The sequence below is a fragment of the Rhea americana genome, unplaced genomic scaffold (genome assembly GCF_003343005.1).
Source record: "Rhea americana isolate MKP2758 unplaced genomic scaffold, rheAme1 scaffold_86, whole genome shotgun sequence".
NCBI classification, from domain to species: domain Eukaryota; kingdom Metazoa; phylum Chordata; class Aves; order Rheiformes; family Rheidae; genus Rhea; species Rhea americana.
Genome location: NW_028187044.1, coordinates 3,554,580 through 3,580,927, shown reverse-complemented (window position 1 = coordinate 3,580,927; position 26,348 = coordinate 3,554,580). Strand labels below are relative to the sequence as shown.

Below are 26,348 nucleotides of genomic sequence, written 5' to 3'. Positions count from 1 at the left end.
GGGTAAGATTAGCATATACTCTAGAATTGCTGGAAATCCAACAGGCATGCATTAGATTAAAAAAGATTAAAAGCTTAACAAAAAACATTAGATACTAAAATTAAAATAATTTCCTACCCATTTATATACACCATCTACAGTTAAGGTGTTTTTTTAAAAAATTAGTACTTACAGATTTTAATAGCAATAATAGCATGCAYCATTGAAACAGCGTATAGCAGTAATATAGTACTTAAATATCTAAATTGTGACTATATTTATGACATGTAGAAGCCTAATTAAGAAGATTCATTACCTTCACAGCACTAGTGTTATTTTGTGACCCTCTGACAATGACTGTAGCACCATACATTCGAGAGCGTTGTTTAAAAGAAACGGATATATTGTAAGTCTGGGATATATGCTGAATTGTGGGAGAATTAGGATCTGGGATTGGTTGGAGAATTCCAGCAATAGGCAATTCAAACATGAGTACCAATGGAAGCAGCTCCTATAACAAGAGTGAAGGACAAATATTGAAAACTTAAATCATACTCACTAAAATTAGCACAATTTTATTACTGACTTATTGGTCAGTAATTATTAAATTGAGATTATATACTTTCTACCCAATGTTCATTTGTTAAAAAAGGCGTAAAGTCTTCAGCTGGAAGAAGGCACCGAGTTTTCCCTGGGACCCAAGAAAGAGCTTTTTGTTTGTTTGTTCCAAGAYAGCAGGACCATCTGCAATTAGGTAGCAGCAATAAAGCCAGGCTATTTTTCCATATTCATCCATGCAAGTCTAAAACTAGATGTTAATTTTGTAAACATTCATAGAGAATTCCTTCTGTTGTGGATTAAACTGGAGCTCTGAAGTTTGCTACAAAGCTACATACCAGCAGCTTCCTTAACTGTCACTGTTGTGTGAATGACATACTTCACAGATTTGGGAAAAAAGTCAAATTTATTAATAACCAAGCCAAAATACACATACAAATCAAAAATAGAAGGTGAAGATAAAGTACAAATGAATAAAGAATGAAACTGAATTCCACGACATTATTTACACAAATTATACATGAAATGGTTAAGATTAAAGACAGCAATTGCCATCACAAATCTAAGCTTCACATAGGATGTCAGAGCTTCCCCAGGCAATTTGTGGAGGGTAAATTCAGACGCACTTTTAAATATCGTATGAGATACTTTATATCTTGTAGACTCTGTATTCAAGATCAATCTAGGTCTAGTTAGAAATCTGGCCAGAATGTGAATCACTGTTTTTATAATACCTTTTGCATTCTACTCRTATGAATGCTCGCATTTGTTCATGTATTTCTGATCTCAAAACAGAGCCTGACAACCCTAGGGTTCTCACAACTAGACTGTAAATTTTTCCTTTCAGATGTTTTCAAAGGAACATTATACTGAAATAGTCTATTACCCGTATTCTAACTCTTGCAGATTCCACTCCAGCCGGCTGTCCTGCAATAGACACCTGAAAGAGTAAAGAAAAAAAACTGTAACACAAAACATAGCATAAAATTTTCAAATAAAGCTTTTGGAAAGTTATTCACTATCTGTGTTTTTTCTTTTCTTTTCTTTTTTTTTTTAAATCGACATTTATTTTAGTACTGGTGTCATCTTAAGCATTTTCTAAACAGTAGATGAAAATAAATCTAGTAAATAACGTCTTTTAGAATATTCTAGTACCTTAAGGTAAATAGCTTGATATATTAGTTTTAGTTGCTTAAGCTTATCAATGCAGTTGTTTGGATCAAATAATGAAATTACTACTATATACATGTGCTCAATGCTACGACTCAGCACAAGCACGTTTTTTTTTGAATGTTTTGAAATTACTGTGTTTTGTTGAGCAGCCACTAGGAAACAAGACGGATTTTTAAGTACAAATGATGAAAGATAWGAAATCAAGCATTTCACTAACACTGCCATTACAGAAGATTATAATTCAGGTTCAATCACTCATTCTAATAAACTTGTACTGTTATAACAGGACATTCGTTTTTGTTAGCTCAGCACTAACTTCAATTTTCAAAGAAGTTACGCCRTAAGCAAAAAGCACCAAAAATGTATTAATTGTGAAGTCAGCCAAATGCTAAACAGATTAAAAAAACTACCATAATGTTCACACTAAGTTGTTGACTTCTGTGTGCTCAAAATAATTTTAATTAAAAAAAAATTCATGATTCATAAATTGTTTCCATCTGTTACAGATATTTTGTTCATTTACAAAGTACTGTGCTTTCTACAGAATGGAAATACCCCCCAAAAGCTATTTCAATGAACTTTAACTTGGCCATCCCCCAAATCCCAAATCAACAGAAGCAGTTTAGAAAAGAAATGTTTTATATTCTCAGGCATTAACAGTATAAATTAGTTAAAACATTAAATAATACTTACTTGGTTGCTTTTTTCTGCTTGATTATTCCTATTTGAGTCTGGAAAATGGATATGGCATCCTGTTTCCTCCATCACTTTCTTAATATTATTGCCACCTTTACCTATCACATGAGAATGTTCTGTATGTGAAACATCCATCTTCAAGGTTACCCGATTGCTCTGGAAAGCAAGTACCTCTGATTAGATTCCTTCCAACCAGTACCTCAGTCCTTCATACTAATATAACCTCATGAATGACATTTAAAAAGGTATTTCCAAATTATGCTTGCAATAGCTTATCTTTGACACAAGCGGGTTTTTTTTGTCTATTTGTTTTCAAATGTGGATCACAGTCAGTTGCTAAATCATTAATATTTTCTTTCCAAYGAGGAAATAAATATGGAAATAAATACCCTAAAGGTGCATCTTCAATTACTGAAAGCTTTTAAAGCTTGCCCTAGATACCATCACCAACGATGATTTCAATGTCCTTTTACAACTCATTTCAGTTATTAGTCCAAGTTGTTCCAATTGCRGACTCATACATCCCCCATCTAATCCAAGAGGGTCATACGATGGAAACTTCAGCACACAAGCAAGCTGAAGGACGTAAAATACTCCCCTCTCCCCCTTTTAATACATAACAATTTTTTTCTGGTACATCAATGTAAGATGCACAAACACAGTTTAAAGTTATTCTTTAAACTTTATTTCATTATAATGTTAACAGTTAATAAAAAGGCTGTTAATAGTTAGTTTAAAGAATTGTACTTTTATCACTGGGAGTTCCCTTTGGCAACCTGTTTGTTGAATCAAAAAATGAGTATGTAACTAAGCAGAAGTCACATATATTGCCCCCAAACACTTGCTATCAGACCAAGAAAAACCTAAGGAATAGTTGAGAGGCCTGGTCAAATTTTACAAATTTTGGTCCAGATATTTTAGAGTATAAGAACACAGTAACAAACAGAAGTATGTATAATCTCCTAAAATTGAACTTTAAATAGAAATTGACAATTTTAAACATATTATTAAAATTATATAGCTTTTACAACATCCAGTAATTATACCAGAAACAGCTGGTGTCAACAATGAGTAGAAGGAATCAGAAAATACTTTGGGGAAAGAGCATTTCTGTTTAGAAATGTAACAAAAGTTTGAGGGCTGAAAGCATTATTTAGTTGCTTCTATTTTCTACAATACAACCAAYGTATGGCAAAACTATTTTGAACCTTAGCACGAAGAAAATTTTTAGTAACCAAAATCATTTTGTGTCCCTCAAGTTAATTGTTAAACCTACTCTCTGCAAATATTTTATCGTTGCTTTTATCATCAACTCAGAGTGAGTGGGACTCACGTGCTCATGATACAAGGAAAATGAAACAAYTCTGTGATGTTCTACCAGTTTGGTGTTTCTCTTTAAGAATTCGTTGGGCTTTGAGAATAACCTTGCTAAGATAATAATCTAATTGGATTTGTGACTTCAACATATGCCTATCTGTAGAGATTTATGTTAAGTTATAATGTATGAACCAGTACACCTATTATCACTACTCTGAACTCCCAGAGAAATAATATTAGTATTTTTTTTCAGAAGAGAAAAGTACTTGAGAACATCAGTGGACAAACTGGCATATGCTTAGAGAAGTCAAGAGCAGTAGCCACAAAATGGGAATTACAGGATATTAAAATTCAAATCTACACATATTTAATCTTTATTCAATGTACTTTATTTACTTTTTTTACTTTATTTTCCAAATACCAAAATACCATTTGCAGTGGAGCAGTATTTCAGATTTTAAAGTGAAAAATCCAAACAGATGAACTACAAACTATTCAGGCTTTTAGCCGTATGATTGGGAACATTATTTATATATAGGTCAGATCTGGAAAAAGTGCTWGTCAAGTATTTTCTTGATGCATATATGCATAAATCAACATCCACTGCAAGGATTTTGGACACTGCTTCAGACCATCTAAAAGCCTTTGTTTTAAATGAGTCCATCAAGAAAAAAAGTCAGTATGCCACAGAATATAGGGTCACAGTATCAAATTTTAAATGAGTTTTTTTTCTTACTTTTGTGTCCAAGACGGACATGATTTTCTCTTTAGCTTCTTTAACATTTTCCTTTTTTCCAGAGACTTTAATATGGGGATCTATGAAAGAAAAAGATTTGTAAAATAATAATAATAAAAATATCTACCAGAATTTTCCAAAGACATTTCAAAACTGTTTGTATTCATTATCTAGAGTTTTTCGGTAAACTGCACCACCAACCAGTGGAATTTCAGCTAAATAATAGAACGTTTCATTCAACTCATTCAGTCCCAGTTAGAATTACCAGAGGAATTTATTAGCTACAATAAACAACTTAAAATTAATAAAAATCAAATATTATATATCACAATATTAAAAACATTGTCTGTAATGCAGATATGCAGCTAAGCCACCATGTCTCCTCAGAAAACTATTRAGAGAGAACAAGAGCCTTTCGACAGCTTTCAAACTCATGCTTCTAACATAGACAACCTGTAAAAACCTCATCAGAACTTCATTATTTAATTGGTTTCTTTAACTATCTTCTGCAGTCTTAACTTGGCAATAAAAATAAGAATTCCTCCACTGGAAGAAATCTTCTGATTGAATTCTTCAAATCGCATCTAATGACTATTACATAGTAATGCATACACCTGACACTTTGGAAAACTAGTTCAGGATTTGCTATTAARCTATATAGCCAGCAGGAACACTATGCGATTGAAGTTTTTGCCCACTCGTGTCTAATGTATTCATTCCACAATGCAATTCAGTTCGCACTGTAATTTTATCGCCCTTAAATAATAAAATGTAGTGTGTTAYTGGATAGAGGCTTGACTCCTGGAACAAACACTTGGTTAGAAATTGTGTCCCTAAAAATGTAAACCGACTTTAGAACCGAAGTATAGATTATTAGAAAACAAACAACACAACAACAAAAAAAMCCCTCCAAAACCAATACACATACACACACACACACTACACATTAGATAGCTTAGCAGCACCACCTGGTGTCCAGAAACATAAAGTAGAATGTGCAAAACTACTTTCAAAATGCTAGAAATAATTTCAAACAAACAAAACCAACCTCTAAATTTCTAGGTATTAGGGACACAGATGCAATTCTGCAGCTGATGCCTGATCCGTTCCTCCTTCCCTATTTCTGGAATCATCTGCCCACTTGCGGTATAGCACTGTGCTTCCTGTGACAGGATGAACTGCTCTTTCCCCCAGCAAAAATTTAAATTCTTCTCCTGGTTCTTAAACACTAACTTAATCTAATTCATTATGCTGAACAGATATACACAGTTTAGCATATGTAAAATCATTTTTTCTCAATGGCAGAAAAAAATGTAGCTGTAGCAAAGTCCATCTGCCTTTCCCATCATCTCAACRATTGTAATCACTTCGCTATTAAAGAAATGCCAAAGCACACAACTTTAAATCGTAAGCCTGTTGTAGTCAATTGAAAATTGGAACTGTTTAAGCCAAGCTTAGATACCCTTTCGTTCCAAAAAAAAGTCGTCTTTACCACTACGAAGTTTTGAACACATTCAGCTGGAGAGAGAAATTCTGGAGGAACACAGGATTCACTGCCAAGTTTAGTGAAAACCAAGAAATATGCATTTTGAGTTCTGAGAAACATATCTTTTCCTTTTTACATTTCTTTTTTTCTAAAATGGAAAAAATTTTAGTGCRGCATGCGCACAGAAACTACAGAAGCTCTGAAAATTAGCTGCTTCAGTCTTCACAATGAAGTTAAAAAAAAAAAGTCTTTGCAGCAATTTTTCTCCTCTGTTCTAAGCTGACAGTAAGCCATACAGTTCTAATGCGTTTAAGCTGTGAAGGATATTTGGAGTGTCGCAGGCAGAAATTCCCAGAAACAGTCTAGCACATTATGTATGCTTCAAATGCTCTTTAGGGGCAACTAGGAAAAAACAACAAAACAAAACAAAACAAAAAAACCCACCAAGCCRAAAGACTACCACTTTGGTCTCCCTCACCCGCCACTCAGGTTCATCAGTTTTTGCATTTTAATACATGTTTGGTCAAAAGTATGAAGTATATCTGAAATCGCTTCTGATAGCCCATAGCTCCTAGTACCAAGTAAGATTACTGCGGTAATTACTCAGTGATACTATTTGTTCATCATGGTTGAAAGCAGATTTTGGAATATCTATTTCTTCCATGTCTCATCTCAGTGGGACTCCATTTTATTGGTTTTGAAAGCTCCACCAGAAAATCCTATAGTTCTACATTTAACCTTTCCTTATTYTTTTGGGAAGAAAAAAGAAAAATCTTTATTACTCAGTTAAAGAAAAAAAAAATCACTGACACCAGTGACAATTCTAAAGTACCCTATGAAACCTTTCAAAACTGGTTGCAAGCTCCCTCTCCTTACTTGACTTCTCTTCATATTCATTACCACCTGTGGTGTTATCGAAGCAGCAACTAGTTTTTAAGTTAGCAGAATTGTTCTTTTGAGACTGTTCACTCTTTCTTTCAAGGAGATACAATTAGGAAAGACATCCAAATCTCAATTTTGTGTCAAAAAAGCCTGCTTGCAACTGACAGGTTTTGAATTCTTTGAATTATTTTTGCAGGGGTTAGAAGTGCATTGGAATTAGGTATGATTTCAAAGAAAAYCAAGCTACAGCAGTAACACTGAATTGATGTACACAAAACAAATGACTTTTTCTGAAATGCTGAAAAATTCAGGGGGGCAATTAGATCATCTAGTCTGATTTTCCATATATTATAGTCCATTAAACTTCTTACATACACTTTTCTACAGAACCAATTATCTGTTTGCATTGCAGTTCCACTGGAAAGYGTGGAAAAGTAGAAAACTCCCTCTGGAGCTCTAATGGTTCATTCATTAGTTTCATTTTTCCAAATTTGTACCTGATTTCTGAAATATTTTTTTTATTTATCCTCAACAGTTCTTGTTTTATCTTTTCTTCGGAGATTAAAGAACCTGTAGTATTCAATGCATTTTCTCCCAGTAAAGGTACATACGACACTAATCAAATCACCATCATTACACCACCTTTCTTCTGAGCCCATCACTAAACATCCATTTGACCTATCTTTAAGAAAAATGACCTAAAGAAGTTTGCTAGTTTTTTCTGGGTAAACTATGTATGTTGAAGGGGAAAAAAATATATATATATATACACATACATACACACACACACACATATAAATTATATATCAAAAATGTAATAGATACCTAATTTGAAGTRTATTGATATATAATTATAAAAACATAATATGTACATTTAATATGTATAATGTAATATTACATTTTATATATATATAAAAATTCCCTTCAAACATATGTATAAACATACACRTTTATAAACACTATCATAAGCAGATTTACCAGGAGATGACCAAAACACAAGCTTCTCCCTAGTGCAGCCTGCGTACAGTCCTCTCCACTCCCATCCAGATCAGGCTATGTTTGACCTTAAATGACTGTTTGCCAAATAGGGAAAAACCTGTCACTAACAGCATCACAGCTTCACCGGGAGAATGAAGTTGAAGGTAACCAGGACTATTTTATGGAAAAGTCTGAGAGTGGACAGTGTCTCCCTGAGAACTGTCTGGAGGAGTTCAATCACCAAGTGGGAATGAAACAAGTACATAAGGTTTTTATGCATCTATATAAAGCAGTAATTAAAACATTCAGTTGACTTAGGCTTTCTAAATATATTTTGAAGCTGTTGCTACCAATAAGGAGCCAAATACCTAGAAATCTTTGTTCCAAACAATATATTACTTCTTGGCTCTGCAAACTGAAGTTGTTCCACAACTACATGTGGCAAGTGATGTCTGTTTGCTGTTTTACTTGCATTAGAGTGGGCTGAATATAAAACTTTTCTCTGCCACCTGCTTTCTAGCAGGAATTGTTTACTCCATGTTTTTCAGTTCCATGCTCAAAATAACAACAAATTACTATTTTTGCTTTATTGACGCAACAATCTCCGTTTGTCAGATAAAGCTCTGCATCCAATATTTGAAACACCTCCGGGGTGCAAACGTAGCAATGAGTTCTCAACGGACAAAACCCCAAACAAGATAATCAGCGCTCTTTAATATGCCAGGAGAGTTGCTGGGCAAAACGTATAGCAGATGTAACACATCTGTAAAATTGTCAGCAYAGATAAGCATAAAACGCCCTTCCCGTTGCAGCTGGACTGACCCAGCTCACGGCAGCACGTTCGGCCGCGTGAGCCCGCCGGGCTGGCAGGAACGCCTCCTGGAGAGGCGGGGGCCACAGCCCGCCTCTGTTTGTCCAGATGGCTCCCGGACCGCACCGCTGAGCTGCTACGCCGCTACGTCAGCCTGAGGAACACGGGCTTTGGCCTCTACTCTCACTGAAAACAGAGGAGATGTTTCTTTAAATAATAATACCCTCAAGATTTTCTTGTTATTATTAAAACCTTTAAACACAGTGGAGCTATGATTCCATATCCACCAGTTCCCTCAACTGAAAGTATACTTTAGAGTTAGAGTAAGAGCAAAGGGCAGATGCCATTTACAAATGATGAGACTGAGTACTTTGTACACTATTTGCTACACAGACCAAAGACTTCGGAAGAAGCCTGCATGATGTAAGCACATATAGTTCATAAACTTTAAAAACAAGTTGGCATCAGAGCCTGGAAAAGACATGGCCTTATAAAAAGCATGATTAGTGTTCCCCAAAACGTGAAAAATTTCAGTGTAYTGTAATTTATTTTGTAGTCAATTTTCATGGGCAGCATCTCCYTTCCTGAGAATGGAAGAGATTTAATTAAGATTTAGTAATTTTTTCTTTCTGAGGAATAGGAGATTTTATGTAAGGAGATTTTATTTATGTAAAATAGAAAGCTGAAGTTGCACAAAAGAAAGTGCAGGAAATTTTCCCCAATATGCTTCATTTTGCCAGACTCCTGCCTTGAGGTGGCCTTTTATTGCKCCTATCCTCAAATTCCTCACTCCACACTGCTGCAGAATTTCTTCCTTCTCTGTCTTCATTCACAGCTATACCAGTAAGCCTCCAGCTTTTTTGCTACTATTGCGGGCAACATTTCAGTAAACAAAATAAAATTCCTCCAAGCAAAAACACATTTATGTCAGTGCAAATGCATCTACACTGTGGCTTTTGCCAGGCAAGAAGTATTTCAAATAATTAAATATTTCACTGTGTAAGCCTATACTTCAAATCAGGCATCTCATTTAATGAGCAACTTTTTCAGACCACAGCTATGCATCTAGCTTGTTTACAGGATGAACAGTCCTTAAGTTACGAAAAATGCCATTATCCTCAAAACAGCTAGACAACTGGGCAAGGCAAGGGCAGATGACAGTAATTCTTGATGATTAGGATGAGAACAGCCCATGTTTATTACTGAACATGAGCCATTCAGAAAACAAAGCCAAAAAAGACAGAAGAAACTTAGCATTTTTAAGGATAAGTTATGAAAACATCTGCCCAGAAAGTATCAGCAAAAACTCATTAAGCTGTATTGAAAGTTGGAATAAAAAGGGAAAAATAACAAAATTGGATGAACACATATAAGTTGATATCTTCTCAACTGAAAGAGTACATTATTTACACAGCAGGATGAAACATAGGTCTATRAAACAGCAAGCTGATCAAGAAAGGTCCTGTAGGTGTATTTAGCTACTTTAATAAAATTAAAAGTTTATCTAATTTTTCTAAATAAATTAGGCAATACTGCATATACATTTGTTACAGTGGATACTCACTGGTCAGGCTACATTGATTGATGTCAATAGCTAAGATAGAGCTTATTTCAGATCTATCTATTCCATGGAGGGAAAATACATTGAGCTARAAGTGTGCAGCAAATCCTTGTGATCCAGGGCATATACAAACTAATTCAGTGGAGTGAAGACAGGAAATTTGTCATTTGGGCACTTGTTGCTGTTGAAGCATTCTACATCTGTTTAAGACTCTTCTTGCCCTTCTCTCCAAAGCAGGTCAGTACTGGAGACATTATCGTCCAGTATCTGGACCACACACACACACACACACACACACACACACAAAACCCCCTCACCTATTAAGGTGGAACGCACTTCCTATTGCAGACCTACTGTATATTCTCACATGAGCCAGTTAGTGCCATAGGCTTTGAGGTTTTTTTGTTTGTTGATTTTTTTTTGGATTCCCCTGCCCCTCCGCCCCCATCAGCCCAGGATGTAACAACATTCCATAGTGATCTGGTGAAAAATTAATCAGATGGACAATCTACCATGATAGAGACTATGCAAGTCCTTAGGCATGATTTTTTTTAATATATAGCTAATTTAAATCTAGTTCACATAAGACAGTGCTACATTTTAAGTTAAACTTGGGCATCAACAAAAGCCTATCCATAGCACCACAAAACTYAACATGGGCTGCAAACAATTAGCGTCTTTGGAGCAGACATATCCTGAGGCTGTCAGCACTCAAGGGGATCCATTTCTCGTGGATGAACAGCTGATTATGAAATGCCCTTCTGAAGAACTACAATKAGTGCCTGCGTGCGTGCATGCGTGTCTGAAAAGCTTGTTTTCTTCTCGGAACTTTTTGCCGTTTAGCCTGCCCTCTTACTGGCATCTCTCTCCAAACCACCTTCAGAAGAATTGCTGTTCTGCTCTGAGCATGGGAAGGAAGCTGAAAAATAAATATTTCTTACACTGCCACAGTTTGAGACAGCAGAATGCATGCAATCCTACTCCTTTTACATCCATATTCCTTTTTGTGGTCATCTGAGAAGCATTAAATTTTGGAGCACTACTTTTCAGTACTATACTGTAACTACTGTATCATGGTCAAACCTACCACCCTCCTCCCTACTTCTATTCAGATTTTATAAAATATATATGTGTACATATACATACATAAACACACATATACATAGGCAGGTCCATCAGACTGCAGATTCCTGCACCAGAAGCTGGATAAAACGACACTGAGAACAACCCTCAAAACAAAGGACTGAAAACATGTTGTGCAATATCTGGTAGGAATTATGAAAAGAAACTTCTTTCTAAAAGGTTTCACAGTATGTTATATAGAATAGTTTAAGATAAAATTTTAACAGGCTACTTCAATTAAAATAACTTTCTAATATACTCATAAATGAAGTATGCTTTTACAACAAGTCACAGCTACCTACCAAAATACATTAGGAAATCCTACATCTCTCAGTAGCTTTGAAATATGGCAGAACACTGGAATCTAGAAAAATGTTCAAAATGCCTACAATTATCTGAAAATTTGCCAAACATTAGGTAAGTTTAAGAAAAATGGATTACCTGTACAATTTATTATTTTTGGAGAAATAAGCTATTGATGACTAGATTTCAGATCCAGTGACAGAGGAAATGAAGTTGAAAAGACTTCTCAAAGTACAAGCATAGAAGAAGGACAAGAAATAGGTAYAGAATGCATGGCTATTTAAACAGAAAGGTGGTCAGATTTGAAGGGAAAAGGGGAAGGTCAAGGTTGAGAAGAAAACCTGAAAAGAAGAAACAAGAATGAATTAACTGTAGTCACTCAGAGTTCCATTTCCATTATGCAATTTTAGAGTCTCAAACAATTCTTGTCTCGTTATAATTAGCTTAAACTGCTGCTGCTTCTTTTTTTTTTTTTTTTTTTTTTTTAAGTAATACTGTTACAGACATTTTATAAATGCAATCAGACACTAGAAGTCACACATCATGCTGCAATACTTCTTGGGTAGCTGTTCTTCAGCCTTTATCCTAATAAGCCACCCAAAGCAAGGCAATCTCTCAGAAGAACATAATCTGTTTTGTCTTATTTTTTCAGCATAACACCAATGAATTCATGGTTCATTAGCTAGAAGTCTTTTGCCAGTGCATCTCTCAAAGCACAAATGYGTAACTCTGAGGCAAAGTTCCTATGAAAAATAGCACCTTTATACCCTCACTGCACATAGACTCAAGCTCAAGATTACAATTTCAGCACACAAGTTGAGATAATTTTAACTTTTTACATGCACATTTGTTAAAAAAAAAAAGTCCTTGTAGTTGTGTTTTGCAAAATAAAAAGGGGAAACTTCATAACATCTGACTCATGAGCCTAAATGCATGCCTCAGGGCCAATCTTCTTTCCAAATTTTCCCACAACCAAATCCAACTAAATTTACTCTGCATTATTTTTCCTGATTACTGCTGTGCCTTTTAGCCTCYTATTGCTCCCACTGACTGTATTCCAGTGGGTTTGTTTGTTTCTTAAATACAATCATCAGAATAAATGGTAAGTATCTATCCTGTGGCTGAACAGGAAGATGATGCTTGTCTTTCAGCAAAGATGACTGCACTGAACACATCTGAGGGAAGAGGTCAAACRGAACTGATGCTTTCAGAATCTATACGAACTAAAAGGCATCTGAAAGATGGAAAGAGATGATTCTTGACAGGACATCAAATACTTCATGACTAAAGGCAAAAACAGTTAAACATACTATTTTTGGTTACAATTACAAACACTGTCACCTTCTGTGTTCTAGTATCATGATCCTATAGAGCAAAAATGATTTTTCCCAGAAAAGTTTCCCTTTACTAGATAATCAACAATTTTAAGTTCCTTATTGCAACTGTGTTCATGGTGAACGGTGATTCTTTTTTTCTTTTTCTTTCTTTTTTTTTTTTAATTTATTTTCAGTGCACACAGTTGTGTGAAGTTTTCGCAACTTCTCTGGTGCAGCAGCCTGGGGGTCAGCTGGGGATTCAGACAAACCCAAGTTTAACAGCAATACAAAAATCCCATAAAGAAACAGTTGTACAGTCTTCTTGAGAGATAACCAAGCACCAAGTTACAAAAAGTATGTAAGAGTGATTACTGTTTCAAGTTACAGCCAGGCATAGTCAGGTCATCCACAGTTCCACTGCAAAACCTGTGTTGTTCTAAGCTTGGTATTTATATTAGCCATGCTTTTTTAAAAACAAACCCCACTCCTCTTCTTAACGAGRAAGAACCCCAGAGAACCCCAAAATTACTTAACTGCTACATTACAAAAATATTTAGTTGCTAAAGAGACAATAATTTAAGAAACACTCCAGGGGGATTTTTTTTTCTTTTAAAATTTCTCCTGAATTCACTAATGTTGCCAAGCCATGTCCATCATCCTTCACCTTCACTCCCCATGAAAGGGAAGTTACTGCATGTCCCTGCTCTCGAGTGGCTTTATGTAAGGATGTATTTTGAGCATACTGACCTGTCAAAGGGTACCTCTAAGCTTCCCACCCCAACCCAAGCAGACAGGATAAAGGCATGGTACTAAGCACCTAATCAGCTACCAACTAGAGGCCTTAAGTGCAACGGASACAGGGAAAGGATGCAACACCCTAGAGAGGAGCAGAGCAAGACAGCAAGGAGGTCCCATCAGCAAGCAGCCCCTACAGAGCAGAGGACAGCACAAGCTGGTCCCTGGCAGCTAACTCGGGGAAGCGCTCAGACAGAACTCGCTACTCATCCYGAGTACCTGTTATTTACGATGCTTACTTTTTGTCACCTGTAATAAAAATAACTTAACTATGCATCTTAAAAAAAGTCACTGGGTTATTGGCTCATAAATCCTAGTGTGCAACCTACCCATGCTGACTGCCTACTTGCTGCTGGTCCATGAACATGGAAACACTCAGACGGGCACAGCAAGAACTCAAAGCTGCACAATACTATGAGTTTAATTAGTTCGCTGATAATCCTAAGCTCAGCTACATAGTCTAATACTGATTTAATGTTTTATAGGCTCTCAAGTAAATCAGAGTGCATCAACAAACAAAATAYATTTGGTGCCCAAAATCTGGTTCTTAATGTAGCAGGTACAATACCACTTATAATACAGATTAGTACCAAGGAGGAAAAACTCTTAGTTCTCCTTTGAGGCTACAAAAAGGCAAACACTTTTCTATTTGATACAGAAGGTCAAATTATTTTGTCACACAGATAACATTTCCACATATTTCCAAGACACAAATATATGCTTAAACTTATGATAACATTAAATTAATGCATGAAATACTTAYGAATTTTGGATTCAAAAATAGGTAGGATTGTTTTATCTACTTTATCTGCTATTCAGACAATATTATTTGTTTTTAATTTATTTTAAACACAAACTGCCTATATTACTGTGCTGGCTGTATACTGAGCTGGCTGAAGACCTTCTTCCATCCATCACTGCTATGCAGGCCATAATTTCCAGGAAGAAAAAGCCACCACCAAAAACAATTAGGAAGTTGGAGGAAGGTGTCTGTCTGCCCCCYTCAATCACCCTTTCAAATCCACCTGTGATAGACTAAGTTACAGAAATTTTTAGTCATCTAGTGGCAAATTCAGGAGTCTTTTAAACAGGAAATTTTTCTGAGATTCTGAGGACCACTGACCTACTTTATAGCTTCTGCTCTTCTTTCTTGGGAGGGGTTAAAAGCAAATAAGCAATGCACTGTGAACACACCTTCCATGTAATGATAAATTCTTTGTACTACAAACACACACACACAAAAAAAACCCCAGAACCTGAAATGCATAAGTGTTGATTTTGAAATTGGCAAACAAACCCTGAGTTGTTCTCAGATTAATTCCTACTGCATCTCTTCAGTCTCTCTTCACTATTATACCAATAGTGAATTTCCAGTTCACCTCTGGAAATTAACTGCTTGCTGAACATCAGTGATGCAAACTTCAGCAAAAGCATTCCAATAAATTTTTAACATGCCTAAAAGTTGAATTCAAATAGAAGGATGGAGATCACATAATAGAAGACTATCAGTCTCTAGTTTACATACAGACACAGTATAGAGCACACTACTTTGAATTCAGGAGCTTCTAGCCATTRATATATCTTGCAAAACAGTAGCAGCTAATCCCAGTTTTAGTCTAGAAAGACTGACAAATCTGTATTTCCAAGTAATTTAATTATGATTATATGGGTTTGTATTACTATGTCGAAGGCCTGCAGTTTTAGTTTTACACAGTTAACTGCCAAGCACTGCATGTTGAGCCCCTTGCTACTTTCCTCCATAATACATCTATGTTTGTATTTTGGCTCTCCTGTATCTGCCCAAGCATAAACAAAYTGCTATTCTTTCGAAAAAGATAAATTAAGCTCCTATCAAAACAAGAGAAGTTTAAATTTTTGTTCTCACTCTTCTTATAGAAATGATCACAGTTTAAATGACTTTCTGTACATTTACATAAAATTCTTGGGCTTCTTGTTTTGTCTTACCCACCTGCTGGCTTACTTAGAACTTATCTCGTTAAATCAATCATAAATGTGACCATAAGTGCCTTTCCCAAAGTCCATACAAATTAATGATTTTATGTCTCTGTGTAGAACCAGGATTCATTGTAGTAGGTACAACATACACACTGAAGAATCAGCAGTCTAACTGGAAACAAGATAAAAGGACCAGGCAAACATGACTTTCTTCAAAAATTCTCACTTGTCACCTATGCTGCACACAAAGGGAAAGAGAATTAATTGATCTGCTGCCATTTCAGAAACCAGCCAATCTGGAAGCTCATATAAGTAACTCCAGTAAATGAACCATTTGCTGCCAGCTGCTGGCACAAGGGATTCTGAGGATTTGTGAGTGTCCAAGCGCTCAGATAGAGGAAAAGYAGCTTGAACTCCTGAGGCCAAGTTTCTAATGGCCTGGGACAGTCTCTTCTGCTCATTTTTCTATTGCAAAACAGGGAGGAGTCATCTATGCTTGGGTCAGCTCCTCCAGAAACAAAAAGAAACAAATGAGCTTGTGACCTAAATACAACTGTTCTTTAATTTTTAAAATACACAATTAGAGGATTCAGGGATTTTTCTTCAGAATATGAGAAACTGTGCACTGACAGTTTCTCATTTACAGAGAAAGCTAACAAGAAACAGATGTAGCTCATAATACAGAGCCTGTAATACATGCTGTAATTAATCTGGCATTCCAAATAAACACAATGTCACCAAGAGACTTGCTTTAGGTCTTAAAGTCAATTATGTACTGATAGCCTTAGCAACACATTAAGAAAAATATTTACCACTTAGAGTTGTGTTAAGATAYGCAATAGTTAAAGTGCTGTGCAACAGCTAGTTCACAGGTCAATTGGAAAACTTTGCAGAAAGTTATATATGCATTGAGTAATAAAGGTGAATACTTGGAAAACCATTAAAACTACAAAGATTCTTTCCCCACATTTATTCATCAGCAGAACATCATAAAGACAGAAAACAGTAGCGCTCTTCTACCTTTATATCTCAGCCTGATGAGAGCAACCACTCACAAAAGAGACTGAGTTGAGGCTCTGTATTTCAGAGGAAACAAGCAGATAGAACACTCTTGGCAAACTATGAATAGAAAATAATGACCTATAGGAGATTTGGGACTTCAAGTAGAGAATACATCCACTTCAAAAAACTGTGGCAGCAGTGGGAGTGGCTGTGTTTTATCTGAGATGCTGAGAAATTCAAGAATAAAACAGGCTGCTTTGTTTTGAGTTCTATATTCATAGTTTAAAGTAAAAATCTTCCCATATTAGTTTGCCATTAAACACTTGTCTATAGCAGAAAAGAATTCAAAACTCCTTTCTCCTATGAGTCTGCTATGTCCCACCAATTTAAACTAGGAAAATGCACAGAGCAACAGCTGTGGACAAACAACATAAAACAGCTGGAAGCTGTCCCCACAGTATAGCCGTCTAAATATTTGTGGGAGAAGACAAGTGTAAAAAACCCACAGAAAGTCCAAATTCTATCTTACTAGCATACACACACACAAAAAAGTAAACATCGATTATTCAACCAACAATAAGTTTATGCTGCATCTGAAGATTGATTTTTACTCTAACAAAATSCAAAAAGAATTAAACAAAAGAGTTCATGTAAATACTTGTTTTGTTTACTACTGCTATTAAGCATAGGAGCCCTTGCAAATATGACCTGCCAACATAAGACTTGCAGACCACAAACTGTTTGAGAGTAATTCAAAACTATGATCATATACTGCCCATATCAGTGCTGAATTTTCAATTTTGTCAGTACTTCAGTTAGTAGTTATGTTGCCACGTACCTCACTGCTGAGTTTGTTTTTGGCCTTTTCATGCAAAAAAGCTGCATTCTTAGGGTAGTTAAGACACTGGTAACCGAAAAAAGTTAGAGAGGAAGGGCATAAAAGCTCATTGTAGTATCAGGATGTAGAGATACTAGGTATTTTCATAATGAGACTCTTCAGTGACAAAAAGAATTACAAATCCTGTGTCTCCTATGGGTCCTAATTTATTCCCTTAACTCTCTACATTCCCATGTTCCTTAGGAGAGGGACAATAGGTTTAAAAAATACTCTCCATCCTCTTGCAGCAATTTCATGGGTTGGCCTTTCAGTTCAGTGTAAGTGCAGGAGCAAGTTTGTCCCATAGCCTCCTTCCCCTTTCTTTAGCAAGTTGGTGAAGTGAGGACATTGAGAGCTATTATACTGGCTCTTCTATAACCACTCAGCCAACTTCTGTTCTGTACCTGACTCTTTTCTCCTCCTAGTAAGGCAACGAAGGCAATGCTGAGTTGCTGCACATGGTCTTGGTTTGAAAGGTACCAAGTCTGAGTATTCTGCCATCCACTAGCAAAACCAGGTAGGATGGCAGATTATCCATCGCTTGTTTATAAATATCCAAATTAACAGCAAAATGCTAGCTGTGACACTGTAATAATACAACTAAACATGGTTGGCCCTGTGAAAGCAGGAGTGACAGGAAAAAAAAAGTCAAAATATTCTAAAGAGTCTTGACCTGTGAGGAATGATCATTCCAACACCTACTCCCGTCTCAACTCTGTGGTCACTCTCTGTATTCCCTTTCCCTGCCAACAGATAAGAACAAAACACTGAAGGACAACACTTGCAGGTACAGATTTAGGAATCAAACTTTAGGCATTTGACTAAGTTATCTTATTAGCAGACATTCATTTGCAGGTGCAGCTGAAGTCAGCAAATAGTGATAGAGAAAGCAGCAAAGACTATGCCAAAACTGTCTAACCACCTTGCTTATTCAGGAAGAAAAAAAAAAAGGTTATTTGCCAAAAGGCTTCCTGATAATTTCCTCCTTTGGGATGATGTCCTATATACACTGCTAAGTAGAGGGTTCATTCATTCATTCATTCTTAATATGAGTCAGCTGATCAAAAGCACAATCTTTGATTAGAAATTGGAAAGCAGATTCATTTTGTCATAAGCTATCAATTTCATGGACTTCATACAATGTTTTAAGTAGCCTTCTCTATAACTTTTTTTTTTAATGTTTTCTTTTAAATTTTTCATTTTGGAATGAATCCTCTTTTTCCTTTCAGGATCCAAAAATTTGGTTTCTTTCCTAGTGCACAGATGTGTTTTAACTGCTGCATGTATACTACCTACAAACATATACATACAATTAATTTTTTTAAGCCCTTCTCCACTTCTTGTTTTTATAGCATCTCATTTCTGTTGCTATCCTCTTSATTTTCTCAAATCTGTCCATACTCTGAAGAGCAGCATTGGCAATTGAGCATGCTATTCCAGGTAAAAACCTGAGCAGTATTAAGCAACATAAAGTGAATATTTCTATTTACAACTGATGAGCTTGAAGATTTCACCCAGGCTGCTTTACTTTGGCATGCAGCATCATATTACAGTATCCACATCATCTGTGGAACATAATCATGTTTAAATCCTTTTCAGGGAAGCACCTGATCTTTCTTCCCTAAACAGCATACACCAAGTTACTGAGTTCTTACTTGTATCTTTTTTCAATTTTTTTTATTTTGAATTTTGTTCACTGCCAATTTAATGGCATCTGCAAATTTTATAAATATATTCTACTCCATCAATTAGTGATCAATGAAAATACTGACAAGTATGGGGTAGGATGCCAGAATATGTAACAGAAGAAAAGACGTGACATTTTAATCATTTTAAGGATGAGAAGTCACCTGACCTCCATGGTTTCAGGCAAATATGCTAGAAGCAGAGAAGAAAAGAACAGATATTGAACCCAAACAGTGCCTTCTCAGACAGCCAAAACTAATTTTTTAAAGTTTGGATTTCTTTAAAGTGAACAAAAGCATATTTATGAACAAGTCAATTCATGTTTATAATTCTCCAAGTGATAGTACGCAGGCAGAAAAGCTAATATCAACAGCATTAAGTTTTCACTTCATACCATTACAATAGAAAACATTTTATATGTATAAAAATGTACGTGCCTGCAGGTAGAGTTCAGTGTAATCCTACAAAAATACTGCTAAAAACTTTGAAGGGAACTGTCTGGCACTGCAATATTTTGAGCAAATTCTACAAGATAGCTTGCATTTTCTTAAAGCCCAATATTCTCTCAGTATACTTTATTGGCTACTATTCTCTACAACTGTTGCAAAACCAAACACTTTATGTTTGACATTGCACTGGACACCAATCTAATAAACTAGATGACAGTTGCACTCAAGTTTAATCCTTTTTATTGCTGTCTTGTTTCACTTGCACACATTAGTTCTGTGATTTTTACCAGAAAGCACCAATATCTTAAATTCCCACAGACTAGAAATTAATGCTTCGTTTCCCATATTTTAAATCATACATACGTTTTGACGCAAGACAAGCCATCTCTTAAATCTTTAACAAATTGAAACCGTAGTCATCTGAACTGCATCTTTAAGGACACTGCATAGAGGTATTACTTAAGAGAATAGTGACAAATTAGTGCTAGATATTTAATCACCAGTCTAAGACAGTACTGCAAGTCTGTACCTATAGTGATGTTTACCAGCTTTTCCACAGGATAGCTATCAAGTAGAAACTTCAACTTTGTGTCTGATCTCATTTCCAAACCCAGAATATACAGTGGCATTCAATGCCAGACACCTATGAACGCCGTCTTGTAAACCGCCGCTCCATTTCTTAAAATATCCATCTTCACTTGTTCCTTCCCCTGCATCCTCTTTCTTTTTCCTACTTCTATTCCTATTCTCTATATACCACTTCCACCATTCCCTTTTTATCCTTCGGCTCCTTCAAAAGCAGCATTGCTTTAACGTCTCCCTCTTACCTTTGTTTCTGCAATGCATTTGCTGAATTACATTGTCTTTTCTGTTCTTTGCTCATAGTCCTCAGCACCCCCCAGCTCCTTTCAGTGTCTCTCCTCCATCCCACCTCACCCCCGGCTTCTCCCTTTCCCACAGCTTTCCTCCCATTAACAAGAGATCTTTAGCCTTTCCCTTTCACATGACTTAATACAAGGAGTATATTTTGCCAGCAGTCCTCAATGACTAGCGTTGGTTGATTCACGTTGCCAGACTGTGTCAGTCTCACTAGGAAAACCACACCAACTCAGCAGCTTGAATTGCAGCCACATAAGCAAAACTAGAGGCTACCAGAGGTTCATGACTACCATTTTACCATAAAATAACAAACCATATCTTTGCTGCCAAAAATCTGAAGGGGGAAAAAGTATCACAAAAACATTATTTATTCTCTGGATTTTGTTCTCTTTAGATTTGACTTGCTTTACAGGAAAGGTTATTCTTGCCAAATAATCAAGGAAAAATATGACTAGCATAGCTTATGTAAGGTTAAGTTTGTACAGATGAAAACCTTAAAATTCTGAAAACTGTATTACTTTTCAGATATTCCCTACTACTGCTTACTTAAGAAAAATCATATGATTCAAATTAGATTTTCCACAGGAAGTCATTAAAAAGACTTTCCATCAATGGTGGTCTTGTACGTTTGCACTTGGTCCTTCACACAGGCTTACTCTGTATATAGAATCCACAGTATAAAGAATGTTTGAAACCAAACTACTTTGGAAAAAGACATTGTAGAATTTTATTCATAAAACAAACAAAAAAGGCTGCAGGCTCAATATCCACCTAGGTTGTAATTCTAGATAGTTCACTGGAGTGGCAGCAGTTTGAAGAAGGGACTGGTGTAGCCACCTCTATCTGCAACTCCTACAGCCAGCAGCAAAGGCAGAAACTTCAGGTGAGGTACCAGCTTTCTATGGGGTAGGTCACTCTTTGGATGGCAGCAACAAAAATAGTGTTAAGGAATTGGAGAAGACAGGAAGAAGTATTTTGTCATCCACAGAACACTGTTCATTAACTGTTCCTTCAGAGTGCAGAAGTGCTCTGACTCACAAATAGTATCGGTGTGCAGATGAGTATTTTTAAGAATATGACAAAATCCTTAACAGGATTTCTGCCATTTGTACCTTCCCCCCCTCCCCCCCCATCTAGAAAGCTGCTTTGGAGTTCTGGCCTCCTTTGTTCAAGCACTTTTTGTTCCAAACAAAATATGACAATTTACATCATGTTTACTAACCTAACACATCAGTGTTCACTGAAAAAAGCTAAATGCATAACCTGCTTAAATCAGCACCTGTAGCTAGCTTTGCATTGAATTGTTCACATTAGTATCAAGCACCTGCATAAAACACATTAGATTTTCATAAAAAAAATGCAACTTGGCTCAAAACTTTCTGAATCATAATGATTTTAATACATGGAAACAGGAATGAGTTCTATTAAAACAGAGAAAACAGGACACTGCCTCCTTTTCAATGTTTTTCCAGCCAAATCTAGGATAACATATATGTTGAAAAACGAACAACAAAAGCATATTACAGCCTACAACTGACATTTGTGAACCCAGCACTTAAATTTTCCCATATGAAAAATCCTAGAGGATGAATAATCTAAAGGAAAAATGCACTAATGAGCAGTAATAGTTAACGAGCTAATTGCAAAGATTATTACAAATAACTGATAACTGCAGCATTTCAGACCACTGCATTCTGAAGCCTAACAGGCTAAAATAAAACTGATTCACAGGAATTATTTCACCATCATCTTCCACATTTTGATAATTTCACCGAAGACGTGGGTTATTAAAGCATTTTTGTAATTGTATTTATTCTTTCAGAAGTGCCTATCTGATTCAGCTCAGAGTAAGATCAAGACAGAGAAACTAATTTTAAGCACTTTAGAGATAGTCCACATTTCAGATAACTGTTCGGTTTTGTTTCACCCAACATTCATGTTTTCCAAATAAAGTTACATAAAATGCCCTGGTGATTAAATTAATTCMTTTTTACCTATCTGGAAATGCAAATGGCATATTAGTTTTGCTGTAGAATGGCTAAGCACTAAAGTTGAATGTCATTCTAAAGAACAAAAAGAAATCAGAAATTCCCGAATTATGTACCATATCTGACAAGTTTGTTTTGTGAACCAGTTGTAGATGCAAGAAACCACCATTTTTTCCCTTCATGAAGTCTTTTGGTAATGGTTTCAAGAAACATTATAGAGCATCCTTCATCTTCGACATGACTGTCTGCAACATGCACAAAAATATTATGAAATTCATGTACTTCCAAGATATGAGCACAATTTTAAAAAATTGGCTTATGTGCAGAGTAACCAAATGTTGGAGAAATATGAATCAGGATGAGTCTTTCTTGTTTTCAGTAAGGTTAAAAAAAAAGTTGCAAAGCAATTTTGCTTCATGCATAACCTACAGCAAAGCTGACAAGGAATACCTAAACCAATAGCTCTGTTGTCATGGGCACCAATGAGGAAAAGGCATTTAAATGCCAAGATTTTTAAGGAAACCCTTACCGAACCGCTATGAAGTCAGACCTACACTTTCTACCTTGGGAGCCAAAACTAAATAGCTCTTAAAAAAAAAAAAGAAAAAGAAAAAAAGAAAAGAAAACTGACAAAAGAGCACAGGCCTCAGTAAACCAGTGGTGCCGCATTCCCTTTCTGTGAGCGGGTTTTGACACCGGGGCATGCCAGGCTGGAGAATGCAGCTGCCTAGCAGGTAGCTATGGAGACACARAGACACACGTTAAGTATGCAGGAAAGCAAGAGATAAGACCACAACTGTGCTGTCTAGCAGCTGTGAAAATAGTCTCTCCCTAACTTATTTCATTTCTAGTAAAAGCAGTTACTACTCCTTCCTTGAAGAAGGAAATGCGCAATCAAGTACAGCATTATCAGCATTGACAGCATATGGAATAAGGTCATTCTAGGAGTATGGAAATCAAAAAACACTGCACCTACTACCATTACATGAAGTTGTCTCACTGATGTACAAGGTCCCTGCTTCCATTTACAGATGAGAAGAACACATGGAGTTACTTTAAAGCCTCATCTCTAAGAGCTGTTTGCTGACCTGCACGTAACTAGCTGGAGCACTGCCCTTCCCACACAACACGTGCCTATGCCAGYAGAGCAGCACAGGCTCATGCAGCTGGCGCAGACCAACCCCACCCAGCAGCCCCATGCTCGCACTGCCAGSGGACTGTTCATCTTGTCCTGCACAGGTGATCCTGAGGCACGCACAAGGGAAGCTATACTACAGTGCTGTGAATCAGCAGCAGTGACTTGAAAATCATGACAAATGGGTACAAATCTCCTAAAACAGACTGCTAATGTAAAATACTTAGATGAAAATGTTTTCTACCTGTTTTGAAGCCCCTGTTACTCGATTCTGCCTGAATGAACACATTTTCTTAATTCAAGATCTAATGTTTAGTTCACTCGAGCTCTCAGCTTAGCATGTTTGGAGCTTCACCTTTTGGGAGGAGGCAATTGTTATAACTGATTCTTACTTAATTTCAAAAAAGAAGCCATGCTAAGGTCAGATAAAACTCAAGGAGATGGATCTGACAGCAGAGGTCAACTTGGGATATGATATGTGGCAAGCTTTTTACAGATGAGAAGTAGCTTCAAAGTTTGGTAATTTAAGTCATATTTCATTCATCCACAATGAAATCAACGTGGAAAYAACATGAAAATAGAACTTAAAGGTGAACTAATAGAAAGTTCTACTTTATTTTTTAAGTACATAAGCATCTAAGTTAAGCACGTCACAGAAGCTTACCTGTTCTCTTTTTGTAAAATATCTGCATCACTTTACATCTGTAGTTAAAGATGATGCAACAGGTTGCGGTTGTTTAGAAGTGAACATCATTGCATATTAAAGTTCCTATCAACAAAGAGTTACACTACAACCCCACAAGACACTTGGCACAAATTTCAAGATCACCTCAGTGAATTAGAAGCTAACGTTTGTCAGAAAGTTCAATATACCACTGCAGGTTCCAAGTGCTTGATTTTTTTTTCCCTCTTAATTGAAGCTTAATGCACTTAGCCAATTAAGTAGCATCAGTTTTAAAGGCAAAAAACTTAGTTCAATCTCCATTTTAATCCTGTTCCACCCTCTCAGTTTCAGGGGAGGAAGCAGTTGTTTTTGAGAACAGCGTAAGTGACAGTTATTTTAACTAGAAACAGCAGAGAATGAGATGAAAGTTGGTCAAGCACAAAAAGTTGATCAAACCATGAAAAATTACTGTTACAGCATTTGCTCCACTAACAAATCTGATGCATGCAGCAGTCCCGTGCTGCACACTTTAAATGCTATGCCCATACTTTATGTATATCAGACTGCAGAGGATGGTCAGTTCTGAAGTTTGCACCTGGGGTTTGACATAGTTGGATTGGGCTGCAGGCTGAAAACAACATTTTTTCTACAAGATTTTTTTTTTTTTTTTTTTTTTATTTTTACTTACTAAAACTGCAGGTCACAACCTTTTACATATAACATAACCAACAGCAGACCGATCATCCACATTGCACAAGTTCTTACTACAAACAGCCACTCAGAATATAGTTAAGTAGACTCTATCCACAGATCATCATTCCTTTCTTTAAAAGGCTCAAATAAAAATCATTCTTACCYATGGCTTAAGATCTCACAGCTCTGTCTTACCCTCATAAACTGAAACTCTGTCTGCAGTCCTATACAAATCAGGTAGCCATGGTGGGTGCTAGTTGGGGGATGAGGTGCAATAAGACCCTGAAACCCCTCTAGCACATTCTTGTTGTCCAAAGCAACTCTTTCCTGTGTGCCCTATGTGATGTAAGACGGATTTAACAAGTCTTCTGAAAACAACCCCTACTTAATTCCTCCATGGCAAGTCATCGCATATGATGTTATTCTTTTAACAGAGAGGAAATGTATAGGACAGGTGCAACTAATTCACAGCCAGTAGGCATGTATGACTGGTACCATGAGCTACACTTGATACTAAGACAAACTAAGGCAAAGCGCAGTGTTCAGTGAGATCCAAGTCATGTTTTACGTTGTTAGAAAAGCTTCCTACGTTTTCTAATGGAATGTACAAATAGTTATGTTTTAGTTAACAGAATGTTGATCACTGTAACAGTCTTGATATAAAATTCACACACACACACACACAGAATACTAACAAAGATCTAACCTATCAAAGCCTTCTTACATTTACCTAAAAGTCCTGACTTCAAACAGAACATGGCAAAAAGGTATTTACATCCTATACCTATCTTTCAYAGGATTTGAAAACTACTTCTTACGCACAAAGGAATATACTTTGGTTTAACTGAAAGATAAGGCTTAACTAATGATAAGGGCCCATTTACTGCACTAAATACCTACTTCATCTTCTAATATATTGCTACTAATAAAAAAGTTAAGAAACCAGGACATCACTCAGGCAATCTGCCCAGTAACCACCTATCTGGGCAACTGCATTCTTTCAGCAAAAYATATAAATGCAACTAGAATTCTTTCTGTGATCCATGTATAGAACTTACCACACAGAGGCACTTTATTTCTTGTACAGCAGAGCAAGATTTACCTATCTTCAAAGACATAAGATCATATCAAATGTAATCAGAAATTTAGTCCTTGTAAGAAAATATTTTCACATAATTCAAGCAGAAGCATCTTGAAAATACATAACCTATAATTTCTATTCAAAAATACACCCTGATGATGTAGCTCAAATTTATACACAGCTGTAAATTCCTCTTTTTTCCTCTAGAGCTTTAGGTCTCAATTT

At 36.2% G+C, this 26,348-nt stretch overlaps 1 protein-coding gene across 1 annotated transcript in view; it reads right to left on the bottom strand.

Moving 5' to 3' along the window:
- Positions 1–26,348, bottom strand: part of BICC1 (BicC family RNA binding protein 1) — a 111,976-nt gene that overhangs the window by 25,134 nt on the left and 60,494 nt on the right. Inside the window, exons 4-7 of the mRNA XM_085323661.1 lie at positions 4,460–4,539; positions 2,404–2,562; positions 1,424–1,477; positions 296–490 (exon numbers count right to left, since the gene is read on the bottom strand). Of these exons, the coding sequence (XP_085179787.1) occupies positions 296–490; positions 1,424–1,477; positions 2,404–2,562; positions 4,460–4,539 (488 nt within the window). The remainder of the gene's footprint in view (positions 1–295; positions 491–1,423; positions 1,478–2,403; positions 2,563–4,459; positions 4,540–26,348) is intronic.